Source organism: Solanum verrucosum, unplaced genomic scaffold (genome assembly GCF_900185275.1).
Source record: "Solanum verrucosum unplaced genomic scaffold, falcon-dt-bn FXZP01000102.1, whole genome shotgun sequence".
Lineage (NCBI taxonomy): Eukaryota > Viridiplantae > Streptophyta > Magnoliopsida > Solanales > Solanaceae > Solanum > Solanum verrucosum.
The window spans coordinates 1433356-1451767 of record NW_026019930.1 but is presented as its reverse complement, the minus strand read 5'-3'; the positions used below and the strand labels follow the sequence as shown (position 1 = coordinate 1451767).

Here is an 18412-nt window from a genome sequence, read left to right as displayed (position 1 = left end):
TGTAAAACTTCTTGAAAATATTAAGTTTTTAATTCATCCACTTCATAATTAATAGGGGAAAAATGGTAAACTCACTATGTCCATTATTGATTTCTTAATAGGTGTGTCAATTCAAAAGTGGATAAGTAATTAGGGACAGAGGGAGTAATAAATAAAATGTCTTGAAAATGTAATAGATAAATGACTATAATTAATAATAAGGGTAAATTAGTAACTAAGTATTGTTAGACATCCTAAAATAGTATAGTGAACAACTATTCTTGGACGGAGAGAGTATTTGTTACTCCTTCTATCCCTAATTACTCGTCCACTTTTCCTTTTTTAGTTGTCCCTAATTACTTGTCCATTTTGACAAATCAAGAAAGGACAAAAGAAATTTCTCTATTATACCCTTAATTTATTACTTTGAAAAATGTAGAACTTCTTGAAAATCTTAAGTTTTTAATTCATCCACTTTATAAGTAAGGACAGAGAGGGTATTTTAAAAATTTAAGACAAAATTATTACTTTTTATTTAATTAATAAAATAAATATTTAATAAAGATAAATTATATCTTACAACATAAATGAGGATAAAGTAACTAAAATACCTAATGGATAAATTGAGACGAGAAAGAATATGCTCCCTCAGTTCACTTTTACTTGTTACAGTTTGACTTGGCACACCTATTAATAAAATAATTAATGATATAGGTATTTTACCAAACTATCTCCTATTAAATGATGTCTTAGAAAATGATTTGAAAAATAAGTATTTAATGTTAAGGGTAAAATATGAAAAAAAATATTGTTTTTCCTTAATATGTCAAAAGTGGCAAATAGAAATGAAAATTTATTTTAGAAATAAGGGACAAGTAAGAGTGAACAGAAGCAGAATTGGATAATTGAGACAGAAAAAGTAATCCATTGGATAAAAGAGTGAATCTTCTCCTCTCCCATGAGTTTTTTCTTTGTTAGTACAAAACTACAAATTAAAATTTGGGGGAGGGGAAATAAGGAGGAAATTATGAGATAGAGAATTGAACCCTCATCATTACGCAAAAGTATATATGTTAAATTTTAATAACAAAAGACTCACTATATTATTACTCCCTTCATCAAAATAAATGGTGTTTTTATTTATTTATTTTGTTTTAAAATAAGTGGTGTTTTCCATAATTAAAAAAGTATTAATGTTGTTCTTTCAATCTTATCCTTATTAAACTACATTTTTTTCAAGGTAAATATTAATAATAAATTAGTAAAAATATGTGTTTTACTTTATAGGAACGAGTAGTTTTTCTTAATTAAGAGTTGTATCGCAAGTTAAAAATATCACTTATTTTGAAACGAAGGAGCTAGTATTTTCTAGTATTTGTTTTTGCAGCAATTAATGTTATAGTTGCCGAATTCTATAAGCTGTAAGCGAATCAAGTGCGAGTGTGTGCATATATATTATATATATATATATGTGAATGTAGATAGTGCTATAGTAGCACACAGAATATATAAATTAGGCCAATCAAAGAAAAGGCACATCAAATTAAAGAGAGTTCAATGGCGGTGGTAATTGGTGCAGTTTTGCCTGTGATTGTCAAGCTCTTCTTACTGCTTTTATGCCTCAATTTTAACTCTTCTCTCACTCAAGGTACTAATTTTTGCTTTTCATCACTTGTCTTTATTTTTACTTTTTATCAAAGAAATAGTTTCTTGGTAGTCCAGTTGAAAATAGAAAAAAATGAAGAGAAGAAAGAATGGGGAGTTTTCTTTCTTATCAACTATTATTCCTTGTTCTTTTGATGGGCTAAAAAGATTTTAAAAATTTATTTTGTGCGTCAAGCATCTAACACATGTCATGTGAGGTTTCTTTTTATTTCACTAGTTAAAGTTAATGGATTCAAATCTTACACTTTTGCATTTTCAAACTTTCGATCTGTCAATTTGTTAAAGAAAAAAAATAGAGAAAAATATTGAAAATACCCCTGAACTTAGCGTGAATTGTTGGTTTTGTCCCCGAACTACCGACAACTTTAAAACAATCCTCTACTTGATTAACTGAACTTAAATATACCATCGATTTGCTACATGCCATAACAAATGATCTCAAACCTTGTAAGAGCATAAAACTCTTAACAAAAGCCAAGAGAAGTGTTGAAAAAACATTCTTAAACTTGACGAGAATTTAGGGGTACGTGACGGGATCAAAATTGTATTTAAGTTCAGTTAATCAAGTTGTGTTGTAAGGACTGTCAATAATTCAGGGATAAAACTAATAATTCATGACAAATTTAGAAGTATTTTCAATATTTCTCTCGAAAAAAATAATCATACAACTTATTAAGTTATGTGAGACACAGAGTAATTTTTTTGGAAAAAATAAAATGATCCCCTAATATAAGATTTAGATTAGGTTTCTAACAGTTGGAATACTGTTTTGTGTAAAACAGCAAGAAAATGGGAATCATGGAAAGATAAATACCCATTCATAAGGCAAGCAAGCTCATTCTCATCATCAAATGATTGGAGCAGTGGCAGTGGGAGCAGCAAGGGTCATAATTATGACTACATAATAGTGGGAGGAGGCACAGCTGGCTGTCCATTAGCAGCAACTTTGTCACAGAAATTCAATGTGTTGTTACTGGAAAGAGGAGGAGTCCCATTTGCCAATGCAAATGTCTCCTTAATGCAAAATTTTCATATCACTTTGGCTGACACTTCTCCTACTTCTGCTTCCCAATTTTTTGCCTCAACAGATGGTGTGTTTAATGCAAGGGCTAGAGTCTTGGGTGGAGGCACTTGCATCAATGCTGGTTTCTATAGTCGCACTAGCGAAAGGTCCGTAATTTATACTTTCTTGACTCCTATACTAAAAATAGATTTTTACGCCTTTTGGCAATTCTGAATTCAATTAGACCTAAAATGCATTCCTTATCATGGTATCAGAGTTAGATTCATGTAAGGTTTGAGGTTTGTCCTACGTCAGTTGTGAGATAAAATTTTTATCTCCTTATAATTCTTGGATTGAGTCTTGATCTGATCTGATTATTGTCTTAACCCATTATGATCCGCCCAAGTTTGACCCAACCCACCCAATTGTCATATTCAATTTGAAATCACTCAGAAATAAGTATAACATTCAATTATTAAATAGTTGAAACCACTTGTATAAGTACATTATAATAATTAATAATAATAGGTAGTACATTATATTAATGAAGGCATTGACAGTGATTGTTCATTTAGCATTCTAACTATTCGTACATAGCCTTTCTAAATCAATAGGATCCTGTGGACGATTTACAGTTAGACTCCATTAATGATCTTTGATATATGCTAGTAACAAAACGTTAATGACTTATTTCATTTATCCCCTGAATATGGAGTGGTAGGGCAACGTTTGAGACGAGTCAAAATATAATTTACACGTTTCAAGGGTGCTCAACATATTAGCACATACGCATACAAAAACAAATTTACTTATTTATACAATGAAATTTTTCGACGAGGATAGCTCTCCTACTGCGGTAGGGTACTGTCTTTATTAATAGTTTGCTAGCTAGTGATCATATCTATCTCCAAATTTGTGGTCCTTGTTGCCTGTATTTAGATAAAAGATTTGGCAGGGAATATAATAATGGACAAATGATTTAAAGACCAACTAGACATGGTTGGTTGTCAATCAATATTTGTACCTATTGCATACTCTAAACATCCCAACTGCCAGCCTTCTATCCTCATTTATTGTATTTAAATTATTTCAGACAAATAAATTTGATTTTCCTCTTTATGATGGTCACTTTATAAATCATCCTACTGTTTATCATTCATGAATGGTTGTTTAAACAGAAATATCCATATGTCTCAAAATACTTTGTCACTTTAGAAGTTTTAAATAATATTTTTTTCATTTTGTCTTTATTAGTAATTGTTCGTGAAGACTATACACCTTAATTATAACACACGTCACATAAATATAATAAATGTTCAATGAAGAGAGATTATATCTTAAGACATAAATAAGGGTAAAACAGTCAAACACCTTTTCTAATTAATGATTTCTTAAGAGACGTATAAATGAAAAACATGACAAGTATTTTGAGACGGAGAAAGTATGAAACAGAAATGTAGGTGTATGAGTAATACTAGTCTTCCTTTTTTCTATAACTAGTATATGGACATGTGCGTTGCACGTGTATTTCATAACGATGAATATGAACTATTAAAAAATCACATAATTTCTTTTAAAATAGTATTTCAGTTACAATAAAAATATGAAAAGTAAAATGATAAATGTTTGTAGTGTATAGTTAATTCATAGAAGATTTCTTTTTGCATTTAGTCCTTCCCTTATTATAATTTTGATATATAAATTTTATATTTGTTTTAAAAGACAAAATAAAATAGCAAAAACAAACATAGAGGCACACTACATTAATTAGTAAAAGATGAAATTCTCCTTCTCATTAAGTAGAATGCAATTAAGTAAATTCAAATTTATAAATAAGGAAACTTAATTAGAAGGAAATAACTAAAGAATTAAAGTGCAACGATTGGTATTTAAATTCTACCATTATATAATTTAAATATTAATATTAATATTTAATTAAATAAATCAGATTTTAATTTAGTGGAGAGCCAAAATGACAATATTAATATTTTTACAATTAAAAGTTTGTTAGAATATATTTTACATTTTTTTGTTAAAAATATAATAGGAGCAATATTTGGTCAAAGGTTAAAAGATCTTCTAACTTTTCTTAAGCATTTTGGTGTATCATTTTTTTCACTTTGGGATTTGGATCTCATGATAATTTTAATGAAAATTGTCTAAAAAATATAGATTTTATCCACAAGCACAAGTAAGAATAATTCTTTACAAATATTTAAAATTTAAGGTGCAAAAAATGTAATTATTAATAATTTGAAATTAGAATATCTTGTAGGCATTAATTGTCTGTTTTTACATGCCTTATACACTATTTTTATGATTCTATTTGTTTTATTTTCTATAGCAAAAAATACAACATTCAATCAAATACATTCTTAAAACGAAATTACAAATACAAAGAAAAAAATATCATATATAGGAGCAAGTTTAGCATAAGGCTATCAACAAAAATAGAAAAATACTAAGACAATCTTTTCCCTGCTTTTTATTGATAATGCAAATTAAAACAAAGTTATAGTAATAAACATTCAACCTTTGACCATACAAAAAGAGTTAAAAGTTTTGGAAGACAAGTTAACGGAAGTGACATTCATGATTCAACTATATAAATGGAGGGTCTTATCATAGTTCTAATCTCGGCAAATAAGTAAAAAAATAAATACATCAAGCTCCGATATTCTAGTAATTGAAGTGTTATTCATCCCTATAATCACATAATGCCTTGTAATCTTGACACAAATCCTCTTGTCTTGAAATTTTCTTCACTGGATTAAAGCTTCTCTAGTCTTCCACATTGTATCACATAGAAATCTTTCTATGTACTATTGAAAGACATGTATTTATAGGAAAAAATATAGCTTTGAAATATGAAGATTCAGTTACAAAGTTGAAAGGTCAAGTATTACAAAAATTAAACACAAATATTAATTAAGAATATAAATTAATTTGAAAGATAAAACACATACATGTAAAGGGATAGTTGATATTTTTATTTTTTTTACTATTTAATATACTCACATTTTTACCAATTAAAAATATTATAGAAATTCTACTATTTACTATTTAATTAATTAAATATTTTAATAACATTTGGATTTAGCATAAGGGTAGAATGATAATTCAATTTTTTTACGTTGAAATTTTCTTCACTTGATTAAAGCTTCTCTAATCTTCCACACACAAAAATTGTATCACATATATATAAATCTTTCTATGAAAATACTAATTGAAAGATTTGTATGTATAGGAAAAAATATAGCTTTGGAATATAAAGATTCACTTACAAAGTTGAAAGGTCAAGTATTACAACAAATTAAAGACAAATATTAATTAAAAACATAAATTAATTTGGAAGATGAAACACATACATGTATCTGTTTAAAGGGATAACTTTTATTTTTAATTTACTCACATGTATACCAACTAAAAATATTATAGAAATTCTACTATTTACTGTTTAATTAATTAAGTATTCTAATAACATTGGATTTAGCATAAGGGTAAAATGATAATTCAACTTTTTTACTTTGAAGTTTCTCACTTATAATAATATAATATAAATATATGATTTGTATTGGGAACCTACTGACCTGATTTTGTCACGTAGGACGAACTTAAAGGAACATGCTCCTTGTCTGGAGTTTTTCCATTCTGATGGTTCGAACCTGAAATAATGTCTTCACTTATGTTAACATACATGTAAATTTTGTTATATGTATAATTATAGAAATATGGCTAGCATGTACTAGACACATATACTATATATATATATATATCTGCAAATTGATCAGGTAATTCATTTGATACTATGATTCTTTGAACTTGTAGCTATATCGAGAAAGCAGGATGGGATTCTAAACTGGTAAATGAATCATTCCCCTGGATTGAGAAGCAAATTGTTCATAGACCAATCTTAGCACCATGGCAAAAAGCAGTAAGCGACGGTCTACTAGAAGTTGGTATATCACCTTATAATGGATTCACTTATGATCATATATATGGAACCAAGTTTGGAGGAACCCTTTTCGATAGATTTGGTCATCGAAAGACTGCAGCTGATCTTCTCACCTCAGCCAACCCTGAGAAGCTTGATGTTTTGGTGCACGCGATAGTTCAAAAGATCAAGTTTGACACATCAGGTATATATTACATGTCAAATAAATCTAGTACTAGAAAAGATCTGTCTTCAATGAGATGATGATAGTATTTTAAAATTGTGTAGGAAAGAAGCCAAGAGCAGTAGGAGTCATTTTCAAAGATAAAAAGGGGAACCAACACACGGCATTTCTTTCAAAGAGAAAGGGAAGTGAAATTATAGTGTCATCTGGTGCAATTGGAAGTCCTCAGATTCTGTTGCTCAGTGGAATAGGACCAAAGGCTGAATTGGAAAAATTGAACATCTCGGTGGTGCTTGACAATAAGTTCGTCGGGAAAGGCATGTCTGACAACCCCATGAACACCATATTTGTTCCCACAAATAGGCCTGTTCAGCAGTCACTTATTCAGACTGTAGGAATTACCAAGATGGGGGTCTATATTGAAGCTAGTAGTGGATATGGACAAACTGAAGATAGCATTCATTGCCATCATGGTATCGTTTCAGCTGAGGTTAGTCGTATTACTTCAACTTCTTTCAAACATAGTTGAGATTTTAACAATCAGTTCTTGTCTTATTGGAAAGAAACTCTTTAGTTTACGTACTAAAACCCGAGAACTTTCAGTTGCCAGAGCCAGAAAAAGGCTTCTGGGACACTTAAACTCCTTGTGATCACTTCATAATGAAAGTCACTAAACCTTCAAGCCTTTTTCTGACATATGTTGCATGTTTGGGCATAACCAGATAGGGCAACTCTCCGCAATTCCTCCAAAGCAGAGAACACTGGAAGCAATTGAAGTCTACAAAAGAAATAAGAAACATGTTCCACAAGAAGCATTCAAGGGAGGTTTCATAATAGAAAAGATCGCGACACCTTTATCAACAGGGCATATTAGCTTGAAGAGCACCGAGATTGATGACAGTCCTTCCGTCACCTTCAACTACTTCAGCCATCCACGCGACCTGAAGAGATGTGTAGATGGCATACGCATCATGGAGAAGATTGTGAAATCAAAACATTTCACCACTTACGCACAGTGTGACAAGGAGACACTGGACAAGTTGCTAAACATGAGTGTCCAAGCTAACATTAATCTTATACCGAAACACACTAATGATACAGAGTCACTTGAACAGTTCTGCAAAGACACTGTGATCACAATATGGCACTATCACGGCGGTTGCCAAGTAGGCAAGGTAGTAAACCCTGATTACAGGGTTATTAATGTCAACAGGCTCCGGGTCATTGATGGTTCGACATTCAACGAGTCACCAGGCACCAATCCTCAAGCCACAGTGTTGATGATGGGCAGGTAAAATTATACTCCGTCTATTTCAATTTGTTTGTTTGATTTCGACTTGACACATAGTTTAAGAAAGTAAATGAGACTTTTGAATCTTGTGGTTTTAAACTAAAAATATGTACAAAGATTGGCTAGTTAATTATACTAATTAATTTCTTTGATGCAGGTACATGGGAGTAAAGATTTTAAGAGAAAGATTAGGAAGAGCAGCTGGTTTGTAAAGATTCTACTGGTTCGTTTTTTAGTTCCTTTTTTTGCAGGGCAAACTGAGACGCAAGTGTGAGTTTTGTCATTTTAATTCTTTGGCAAGCAGTTATGTGTAGTCTGCAGAGTTTGGCTTGCCACAAAAAAGAGTAATTGGGATGGAAAAAACTTACCCACACCTGGTGTAACTACATTATTTTGTCATGGTTACGTGATAGATTGAGTTGATAATATACGTCATTTAACCATGATTAGTGATAAAGTGCACATGAAAGAGACATGTCATGTGTTTATTCATTTAATGTAAACATCCGGTGCAAGTAAGTTTTTTTATGCTGTTATAAGTAATATTGTTCATTCTTTATTTCAATGTAAAACTTGTTTCTTGAATTTAATCCAATTTGAATAACGTGTACTTAATAGTTCCATAGTGAGTTTTGTCAAGGTATGATGTCTAAATTAAACATCAAATTAAAGTTACCATTACTTTTGTTTTACGAAAGCAGGCAAACAAAGTGCACGCACGCATTGTTTAATTTTTTTTTGGTGTCCGAAATCGTGAAACTATTAAATTCGAATTTGCTTGGAAAGTCTCCCAACAAATGCTAACCATGAATAAATAGACGAAACTCTCTTTATCATCCTTTTTCTTCTTATGAACCACCGGAGCACTATAAATACTTCTTTGTTCTTCCACCGCTCCACCACAAACCTTGTTACTACTCCCAAATCATTTAGCAATTTTCCGACGAGGATATGCTTCACTGTTGTTGGTCGAGTTCAAGGCGTTTCATTTCCCAGACTCCATTTTCAATTTCTACTAGACTCTGTTTCCCATCAATTTTCACCCATTTTCACTGTCACTCTTCAGCCAATCATTCCAATAAAACCCAAAATGAGCTTCTTGACTTCTTGGACCATTTACTTCAACAATGCGGCCTTAATCTTCAACAACTGAAGCAAATTCATGAAAAGATCATAGTCACTGGATCATCAAATTCTTCTTTTATAGCTGCCAGACTCATATCCGTTTACTCTAAATTTGGGCTTGTCAATGAAGCTCAAAAAGTATTTGAAACCTGCCCAACTGATTGCTTCACGAATTTGCTGTTGTGGAATTCGATCTTGAGGGCTAATGTATCTCATGGAAAATGTGAAGAAGCTGTAAAGCTTTATGTTAAGATGCGTGAATATGGTAATTTGGCTGATAGATTTGGTTTTCCGTTGATTATTCGGGCATGTGGTATGTTCGGCGATCATAATCTCTGCAGTGTAGTGCATAGTCACGCTATACAAATGGGTTTTAGAGATCATCTTTATGTTGGAAATGAATTGATGAACATGTATGGGAAGATTGGGCGTATGGATATTGCAAGTCAAATGTTTGATAGAATGTCTGTGAGAACTCAAGTATCATGGAACATTATAGTTTCAGGTTTTGCGCAGAACTTTGACAGTGATGCTGCTTACAAGACGTTTCTGCTGATGGAACCTCAGGGGTTTGAACCAAATTCTGTCACTTGGACATCATTGTTATCTAGTTTTGCTAGGTGTAGACGTTATCAGGATACGTGGAAACTTTATGTTTTGATGAGAAAGAAACAAGTTGAAGCTACTGCTGAGGCTATTGCTGTAGTAATATCAGTTTGCGTTGGTGACAATGGGATTGATAAGTGTGAGACGGTGCATGGATACGTTATCAAGGGGGGCTTTGAAAATAATTCTATTGTGATAAACTCATTAATGTGTACGTATGGGAAATGTGGTGCTGTTAGACAGGCTGAATGTCTGTTTTCCGGATTGCAATTAAAAACTATAGTGAGCTGGAATTCTTTAATATCTTGTTATGCAGAATCAGGTTTATGTAACGAGGCCTATTCGTTATTTTTGCAGTTACAAGAGTTAGATGATCCAAAGATGAAACCTAATGTCATAAGTTGGAGTGCTGTTATAGGGGCATTTGCTATGGCAGAGAGGCATGAGGAGTCCTTAGAAATCTTTCGAAGTATGCAAGTTGCTAGAGTACTGGCCAATGATGTTACGATTTCAAGTGTTTTATCAGTTTGTGCTGAGCTTTCAAACTTCTATCTTGGTATGGAAATCCATGGTTATTCAATAAGATATCTAATGGATAAAAGTACTTTGGTGGGAAATGGGTTAGTTAATATGTACATGAAGTGCGGTAGTTTGTGGAAAGGAAACATAGTATTTGAGGGAGTTGGAAAAAAAGATTTGATTTCATGGAATACAATGATTTCTGGATTTGGAATGCATGGACTTGGTGCTACTGCCCTAGAAACATTTGAACAGATGACTAGCACAGGAACTAAGCCAGATGGAATTACTTTTGTTGCAGTTCTTTCTGCATGTAGTCATGCAGGCCTTGTTGATGAGGGGTATACAGTTTTTGATCAGATGAAGAAAGTGTTTGGAGTCGAACCACAAATGGAGCACTATGCTTGTATGGTAGATCTTCTTGGTCGTGCTGGTCTATTGCAGCGGGCTAGTGAAATGGTGCAAATCATGCCAATGAGGCCCAATGCTTGTGTCTGGGGAGCACTACTCAACTCTTGTAAAATGCATAAAAACACAGAAGTCGCAGAAGAAACCGCTGCTCAGATTTTCAACCTTGAGTCTGGGATGACGGGAAGCTACATGTTGCTCTGTAATTTATATGCTGTAAATGGAAGGTGGAAGGATTCAGCAAATGTGAGGATATCAGCGAAGACACAGGGTTTGAAAAAAGCTCCAGGACAAAGTTGGATTGAGGTGAAAAAGAAGGTTTACATGTTCTTAGCAGGACAACCTATGGATTCAGAGATGGAAGATGTTCATATAATGCTTAATATTCTAAGCCATCATATGGCTAAAGAAGGATGCACACCTCGAAAGAGCTTTGCTTTACAATGTGCAGAAGAACAAGAAGATTATCTGTATTAAGCATCATGAAGAATTCTGTGTCTATTCTCGATGCAGGAAAACTACAATCTAATCTTTAAACCCACCCAAAGCCATTGTTCGATAACCAAAGATCTGCCCTTTGCAAGAACTTATGTGAACAGCTGACCTCCCTTCCAGTCTTTCTATATATTTATTTCAGGGGTCAGCTATATGAGTTTGCTGTGCAGTCACTTCATCACTCAGGTATGTACTATTTCATTTTCCAGGAAAAGGTGTCACATCTTGATATATTTTTACTCGGTATATGATTTCATTCTATCTTTTGAAGTCTCAATGCATGTTTAAAAGTACTAATTGTTCGCTAATCTGCTGAACTGGGTCGAAATCTGATGAGCCTGCATGATGGATAGGATTCAGTTGTATTTTCGTACAATAAGGAAGGAATAATTAGATTGAACCAATACATTTATGTTTTACTCTTAGATTTATCCAGGCTTGAGTTGCCATGTCGCAAGGAGCTATGAGCTTGTGGAAACTGGGAAATTAAAGAAGCAATTGAAAGTTGGGTAGGAAATCACTGATCCCTTAGTTTCTTAAACAAATTGGTGATTGGATGCCATTGAAACTGAAGTCTCATTTATGTAAGCTGCACATGAAGGAAATGATGTTTTTAACAAAGTGGAAATGGTGAAGACGATGAAAGTTTGGCCTTCTATGTACCTCGGTGTTGTCATAGACAAGGAAGAATGTGAAATGTATATAAAGTGCATTCAGCCTTTCTCCTAGTTTAACAATTTGTATCAAGAAATCGGAATAGTGAATGTACACCATCACTATAATTTGACTCATGAAATCACAAGTAAACTAATTTGTTTACTGCCTATTTATTACTTGCATCACATATCTAAATTTCTGAACCTTCATTTTTCCAGTAAAACCATCTGGAGCTTTACGATGAGTGAAGGCCTCAGCAGACGAATGGAAGCTAGTTTTGCATACCAATTGATTGTTGGCACTTAAAAGAAAGGAAGAACAAAACATGCACCACTCGTTGGGAGTTCGGGCAAAATTGAGGAGTCAGTTGACTCTCAGAGATTATTTCCTCTTGTGGATCTCTCTACTACAAAAATTCAGCGAAGTACAGTTTGGGAAGGTAACCAATGTAGCAGCACCTGTAGATCTTGATCTTCAAGCATGTGTAAGGGCTCACCCTCTTCCTTCAATTGGAGTCTGTTCCCTTGTTGAATAGCTTCATCATTGTGAAATGAACAAGTGTCAAAACTAGAGTCCAAAATATAGAAAGAAATAAAGAAAAAGAAGAGAAATTCTTACAATGCTATAACCTGTTCTCTTTTTATTTATTATTTTTTCTTCTTAATGGCTATACTATGGTTCATTGGGGAATAGATATTGAGTGGTTTTGAGATTGAAATAGTTCTTTTTAAAAAAAAAAAAAACTAAAAAGCGAGATCAGGATTTAAGTTCTATGTTCTATAATTATGAATAACATTTCTCTATGTATTGTAGACTATATTACAATGTGCAAAACTACTCTGGAAATGCCATAAAAGATCCATCCAAAAAAAAACAAATCTTTGTTGAAGGCTTGAAGCCATAATCTATTCATTTTCCCTAAAACTGAGCAAACTATGTTAATAGACAAATGAAAATCAATGACTTATATGTTGTTTAAATTCATCATTCAATCTTTGAAATCCTTTAAATGCTTAAACTCAACATCACACAATTAAATAATCAAAGAATAGAAATTGAACAAAGGGCAATACCGACCTGTGTTGATCAAATGTTTGATCATGTTCGAAACTTCCGAAACCTGAAATCCCCTCAAGAATAGGGTCCTTAATATTGTCAAATTGGTCATTAACAGATAGTTGCTTCATCATAGAATTGGGAGCCGATGTAGACGTGGATTCTTGTTCATGCAAGCTCCAAGGAAAGTTAATATCTGTTAAATCTAATTGCCCATCTTGAATTCCATCATATTGCTGATCATCTTCTGCTTGCTGATCACAACGAGGATGATTATAGAAACTATCATGAGGATTGTACTGATCTATTGGCTGTTGATCATACGAAGATGCATTATTATTATTATTCACCAAAGCATCTGCTTGATTCACAACGCCATCACAATTATTATCATTAAATGATTCCTCAGTTGCATGATGATCTGTTAATATCTGTTGTTGTTCAGATGCAGCAGCAGCAGCAACAGCCTGTGCCCTGCAGTATGCGAGTTGATGAATAACAATATCCAGCTCCGCTTTGCAATAATCAATGTGACGTTGCAGGTCTCTGATTATACGGTAACAACCACCAACAGGATCATTAGCACGAACATCAGATTGAAAGATGATGGTCCGCATTGCCTCATCTTTGAACGGTTGATCAAGGTGGCGAATGATCTTGGTAATGTTGCTGACCCCAAACAATTTATGAGCATTGAGGAACTGTCGTTGACGATCATGTGGAAAATAAGGGGCAAGAACACAGTCAGGGGCACATTTTCGACGTTGGTATTTACATGCAGCGCAAGCTTGGCCTGCACCACTGACACGAAGGAGGACATTCTTATCATTGTTATTATGAACACGTTTAGTGTACTTATTATGATTGAGATTGTTGTGATCAGTGATGAATGTATGAGGAGTTTGGTGAATAGGAATGTTGTTGTTATTATTATTATTATTATTATTATTGGGGGTGGCAAAGGAGGTCATTTGATTCTGCATATTGTAATTATAAGTTTGTCAAAGGGAGATTTGTGCTGCGTCTCCGGCGGGGATGGAGAAAAAGGATTAGATTAGAGAGTTTTCTTTTGAGTTCCCTCCCTTTTTTTCTCCTTGCCAATATAACTAACTCTCACAAAATGAGAGGCTCATAAATCTTCTTTATATTTCACATAATAATAATAATAATAATTAATAATGTCATTTAATCAGAGTAAAATTTATCCGTGTATACACCAATTCAATACATGCATGCCATGTGTTTGAATTTATAGTTTACTTTACTAACCTTAATTAATTAATATGTGTTTTACTTTATTAAATCATGTGATCAAGAAAATTGCATTAGTTTGATGTATAGATAAGTGTGGTAAGTTTTTACCACTTAATCTCTCTCTCTCGCTTACTTATTCTCTAATAATAAAGGTTAAAATGTGTTTTGTTTTGTTTTGTTTCATTTTAATGTTTCGGTAAAAGCTCATGTTTTTGTAAATTTCTCACGTGGCATTCAGCATGTACATAGTGATAAACTGATGATATGATACAATGTGAAACTGATGATATGATACCGTAGAGTAGTAAGTACTTCCTCATCTATAACCAAGAAGTTTCAGGTTTGAGTTTTTTTGGGTATGAAGTTGTCTTTTTAATCAAGAGGTCTCGGGTTCGAGTTCTCTTAAGTATGGAGTTGTCTTTGAACCTAGAGGTTTTGGGTTCGAGTCCGCTTGGGTACGGAATCGCCTTTGTTAGGGAGAGTTTTACTCCCTAATGTGGGATTTCTCTGCGCGAATCTGGATTTAGTCGGGCTCTAGTGTGGTGTTAAAAAATTATACTTTATTTTTTAATTTGTTTGTTTTACTTTTTTTTTGTTTGTTTCGAAACATTAAAAAATGTTTCTTTCTTTTTTGTCAATTTTTAAGTTTAACTATCCACATGACATATTTAAGACCATAAGATTAAAAAATATTTTGGTATATATATCTAACTTAGTTTAAACCATAAGATTAAAAAATCTCTTACTTTTTAAAATTTTGTATCAAGTCAAAATTAAACAAAAAAAAAAAACAAATGAAGTACTATTTATAGGAAAAGTAAATATTTTTTATTAAAAATAAAGAAATAATTTTGTATATAAAAATAATTTTAAATATACTAAGCATTATGCATCTTATAAAATTAGAAGAACAGACTTTAAATATAAAATATAATTAAAAGAGTAAAATGGTAAGTTTAATATCATTCAGTTTTGTCAGCTCTTTAGCCTCCTTCTGTAGATTCGAAGTCTAACAGAACCGTCGCCGGCGATTCCTAACAACGAATCCGCATATCTCCATCTCATTGATCTTCTACTGACGAAATGAGCTTCTATTGATGAATTTTTCGTTGGCAAATCGAATGCATCTAGGTTCAATAACTTTGTCAATAAACAATTTTTTTAAAGCCAAGCAAAGAGTATGCAAGATTGTTCGTGAGGTTTGTAGCCTGTTCTTCTAACATATCAATAAGTTCACCATTAAAAAGAAGAAATCTATCCCACATCTTAAAAACTATCTAAGATGCGTCCTTGTTGCTATCAAAAAGCACATTGTACATTTCTCGTATTCTTTTCTTTGATGAATTGGAAGATTCTATCAATCAATAATTTACCATCCCCTTTTTATCATCAAATTAACCCTTTTTATATATACATGAAGTTGGTATTTTTTTATTCAAAAAGTTAGAAACATATGTCATGTCAACAATCTTCTAAAGCTGTGCCTGCGGTTAGACAAATGCGTATGTCACCATTCGATGTGTCTGCGAATAGACAAATGCGTATGTCACCATTCGTTGGATAAAATATCTCTTGATTATTGTTGTGAACTTTTACCATGTAATTTTGTTTTTGCTTCTTACATTTGACTTCAAGAACTTGACATACTAACTGGTTACTGTATAAGACAGTCTAGTCTTTGTGGTCTACTTTTGAGACTTGTACTCGTTTTGTTAGTAGCTCTGTACTAGCGACTTTCACATACTAACTGGTTACTATATAAGACAGTCTAGTCTTTGTGGTCCACTTTTGGGACTTGTACTCATTTTGTTAGTAGCTCTGTACTAGCGACTTTCAGGTTCTGGGAAGGATCTTTATTTGTATATATGTTTTGGTTTGCTTCCACCTGTTTATATTGTTTTCTTAAATTTTGCCTATTCTTGTTTAGTTTCTGCCCTTTTACCCACTACTAGTCGTTCTGGGTTTCGGGTTGGCTTACATGGTGGGATATAGTAGGTGTCATCATGACTCGAGAAATCAAGTCGTGACAATATCAAGTTCTCAACTAAATTTGTCTTTCATTAATAAATAGACATGGTAAATGTGATGTATAGACTTGACACCGCGATAAACTTGGGTGAAAATATTATTAGAACGGACTTATGACCGTTGATGAGCCAAGGGCTAAATTCTTTTTGTTGAGTTAAAAAAACACTTTAAGATAAGACTTAATTTCCTTCTTTTATACTAACTTCATTTCAATTTTTATGTGATTTAGTTTGAATTGATATGAAATTTAAGTGATAAAAAATAATGAAAGTTTTTTGAGATTTATCGTCTAAAATAAGTCATAGATATTTATGTGACTATAAACCATTTAATTAAGAATAAAAGTCAATTAAAGTTAAATTGTTACTAAATAGTCATAACCTCTCTTGACGAGTTACAAAAAATATTCATCGAATACCATACGCTCAAGAAACAATAACAAATCTCTATTTTTCACTTGTAAAATTTTTGTATGAAGAAAAAATACGTACTTGTTGTGGAGGCAATTGTATTAAATCTTATTAAAAAATACAAATACACTTAGTAGTTTGATGTTACTGGTGTAAACAATCGAGTCTTTACTACTAGGTGGTACATTTATAGATTTCTTAATCGATATATAGTTTGAGAACACGATAATTGGTGCTTTTCAATAATTGAGTCAATTAATGGAAGTGTGCCTAAGGAATATATTTTTTTTTTTTAATATTTAAATATGATACTCTTAGCATTTATTTATTTATTTGGAGAAAGGTTGAAAATGTAGAGTGAGGAGAGCCACAAGGGGAAGAGAGGCATTGAGAGAGGTTGTTTGTAAGACGTTCTACACTAGTGGTTTTGCTCTCAATTCAAAAAGGCACCCTTACCATACATACAATTAGCTCATAATCACCCCATAATCCTACATATATATGTATATAATATAATATATTACTAAGTAACTGTTTTGGTTGAAGAAAAAAAGCTAGGAAGTGTAATTAATCTTTGAAAGATTAATGTAATTGGAGTCTGAAGATTCTTTCATTATTGAAGGCTTAGGTTTGGATTTCTTAACTTCTTTAATTACATAAAGGTCAAAACTACGTATCTTTATGATCTACAATCAACCAAAATATATACATACAATTTTGTATTCTCAAGAAAATGATCTTTGTATTTAGCGTATTTTTGCAATACTGCTTTTCATGCACGTTCATTTTGAGATTGTGAATCAATCCCATGGAATTTGCTAGGTGTCCTTTGAAGTCTCTATGAAATTCGAAAGTTGTTGCAATAGAGGAAATTTTCAAAAAAATACTGATGCAGCCATGTAACAATCAAATAGATATTATTAAAACATTTTTCAACAAGCATCCAATCTAATACACCCATACCTGCTTCCTTCTTTGTAGTTCAATCCATGATGTTTCTTTGTAGAATAACCTGTGCAAAATGTTTTCAACTTCATTTGCTACTTTAACAATAGCATTGTTTTGTTTCTGATGTTGAGCTTTACTAGTCTTCTATGTTTTTACAGGAAGAGAAATTACTATGCAGATAAAGCGAGCAGTTGCCTTGAGGGCTATCTTTGTTGGAGGAATTGCTGTATTTTCCAAAATCAGTGGTGCTGTTAAAGCTGTAGGAGGCGTAAAAGTTGGTGTAGCTACTGCTGCTATGAGTGCTGCAGCAACTGCCATTTCAGGATCCAGGAAAGAAGCGAAAACAGCTTCTCAACAGTCTTCAAAATGATGCTCTCTACGAAGAATGGTGCTGAGCTTGTGATCTTTATTTTTCATTCAATATAATGTATATCTAAGTTATAGGTTAGCGGGGTTACTAATTGGATGGTTTCTCTAATTGATCAAGTAGGTTACACAGTTGAGTCCTGGCTCAAATTCTGTACAAATGAATGTAGGAAATTGTTGAAGCGAAAGCTTTTTATCATCACTTTGTACATCCTGTTTGGATTGGCTTAACCATAGTATCCTGGAAAGTTAAGTCAAATGGCCTCATAGTATCCTGGGAATGTAGATCTGGTTTACTAATAAAGAATATTTGTGGCTTTACTGGTTCTATAACTCAAGGTTGAAAACTTTTAACCACCTTTTCAACATGTATGTCAAGAGTCATTCATCAAACAATTTTAAATCAAGCAAAGGTGATTAACAAAATAGAACAAGTAATTTCTAAAAGATGAAGAACTCAAACTGCTTCCATCAATATGTAATA

The 18412-nt window shown here is 32.6% G+C and overlaps 3 protein-coding genes across 3 annotated transcripts; 2 read left to right on the top strand and 1 right to left on the bottom strand.

Annotated features, from left to right (window-relative positions):
• The first annotated feature begins 1481 nt into the window (after positions 1-1481).
• On the top strand, positions 1482-8660 carry LOC125830822 (protein HOTHEAD-like). Its single transcript, XM_049510000.1, has 6 exons — positions 1482-1627; positions 2427-2814; positions 6476-6786; positions 6870-7255; positions 7488-8056; positions 8214-8660. The coding sequence occupies exons 1-6, from the start codon at positions 1537-1539 to the stop codon at positions 8266-8268; spliced, it is 1800 nt and encodes a 599-aa protein (XP_049365957.1). The 5' UTR covers positions 1482-1536; the 3' UTR covers positions 8269-8660.
• A 297-nt stretch (positions 8661-8957) lies between these two features.
• Positions 8958-11282, top strand: LOC125831071 (putative pentatricopeptide repeat-containing protein At1g17630). The gene has a single exon (XM_049510264.1). It carries the CDS (start codon positions 9008-9010, stop codon positions 11189-11191), a length of 2184 nt encoding a protein of 727 aa, XP_049366221.1. The 5' UTR covers positions 8958-9007; the 3' UTR covers positions 11192-11282.
• A 1032-nt stretch (positions 11283-12314) lies between these two features.
• LOC125829662 (LOB domain-containing protein 22-like) lies at positions 12315-13962 on the bottom strand. Its single transcript, XM_049508855.1, has 2 exons — positions 12944-13962; positions 12315-12401 (listed from the first exon to the last, which is right to left on the bottom strand). Exons 1-2 carry the CDS (start codon positions 13903-13905, stop codon positions 12359-12361), a joined length of 1005 nt encoding a protein of 334 aa, XP_049364812.1. The 5' UTR covers positions 13906-13962; the 3' UTR covers positions 12315-12358.
• Between the last annotated feature and the right edge of the window lie 4450 nt (positions 13963-18412).

Excerpts from the sequence above, each read along its gene's own strand:
- LOC125830822 (XM_049510000.1), top strand. The coding sequence starts at position 1,537 with ATGGCGGTGGTAATTGGTGCAGTTTTGCCTGTGATTGTCAAGCTCTTC. Across the intron at positions 2,815-6,475 it reads TATAGTCGCACTAGCGAAAG|CTATATCGAGAAAGCAGGAT; the intron begins GTCCGTAATTTA and ends TTGAACTTGTAG. Across the intron at positions 8,057-8,213 it reads ACAGTGTTGATGATGGGCAG|GTACATGGGAGTAAAGATTT; the intron begins GTAAAATTATAC and ends TCTTTGATGCAG.
- LOC125831071 (XM_049510264.1), top strand. The coding sequence starts at position 9,008 with ATGCTTCACTGTTGTTGGTCGAGTTCAAGGCGTTTCATTTCCCAGACT.
- LOC125829662 (XM_049508855.1), bottom strand. The coding sequence starts at position 13,905 with ATGCAGAATCAAATGACCTCCTTTGCCACCCCCAATAATAATAATAAT. Across the intron at positions 12,402-12,943 it reads CAAACATTTGATCAACACAG|CTATTCAACAAGGGAACAGA; the intron begins GTCGGTATTGCC and ends ACAATGATGAAG.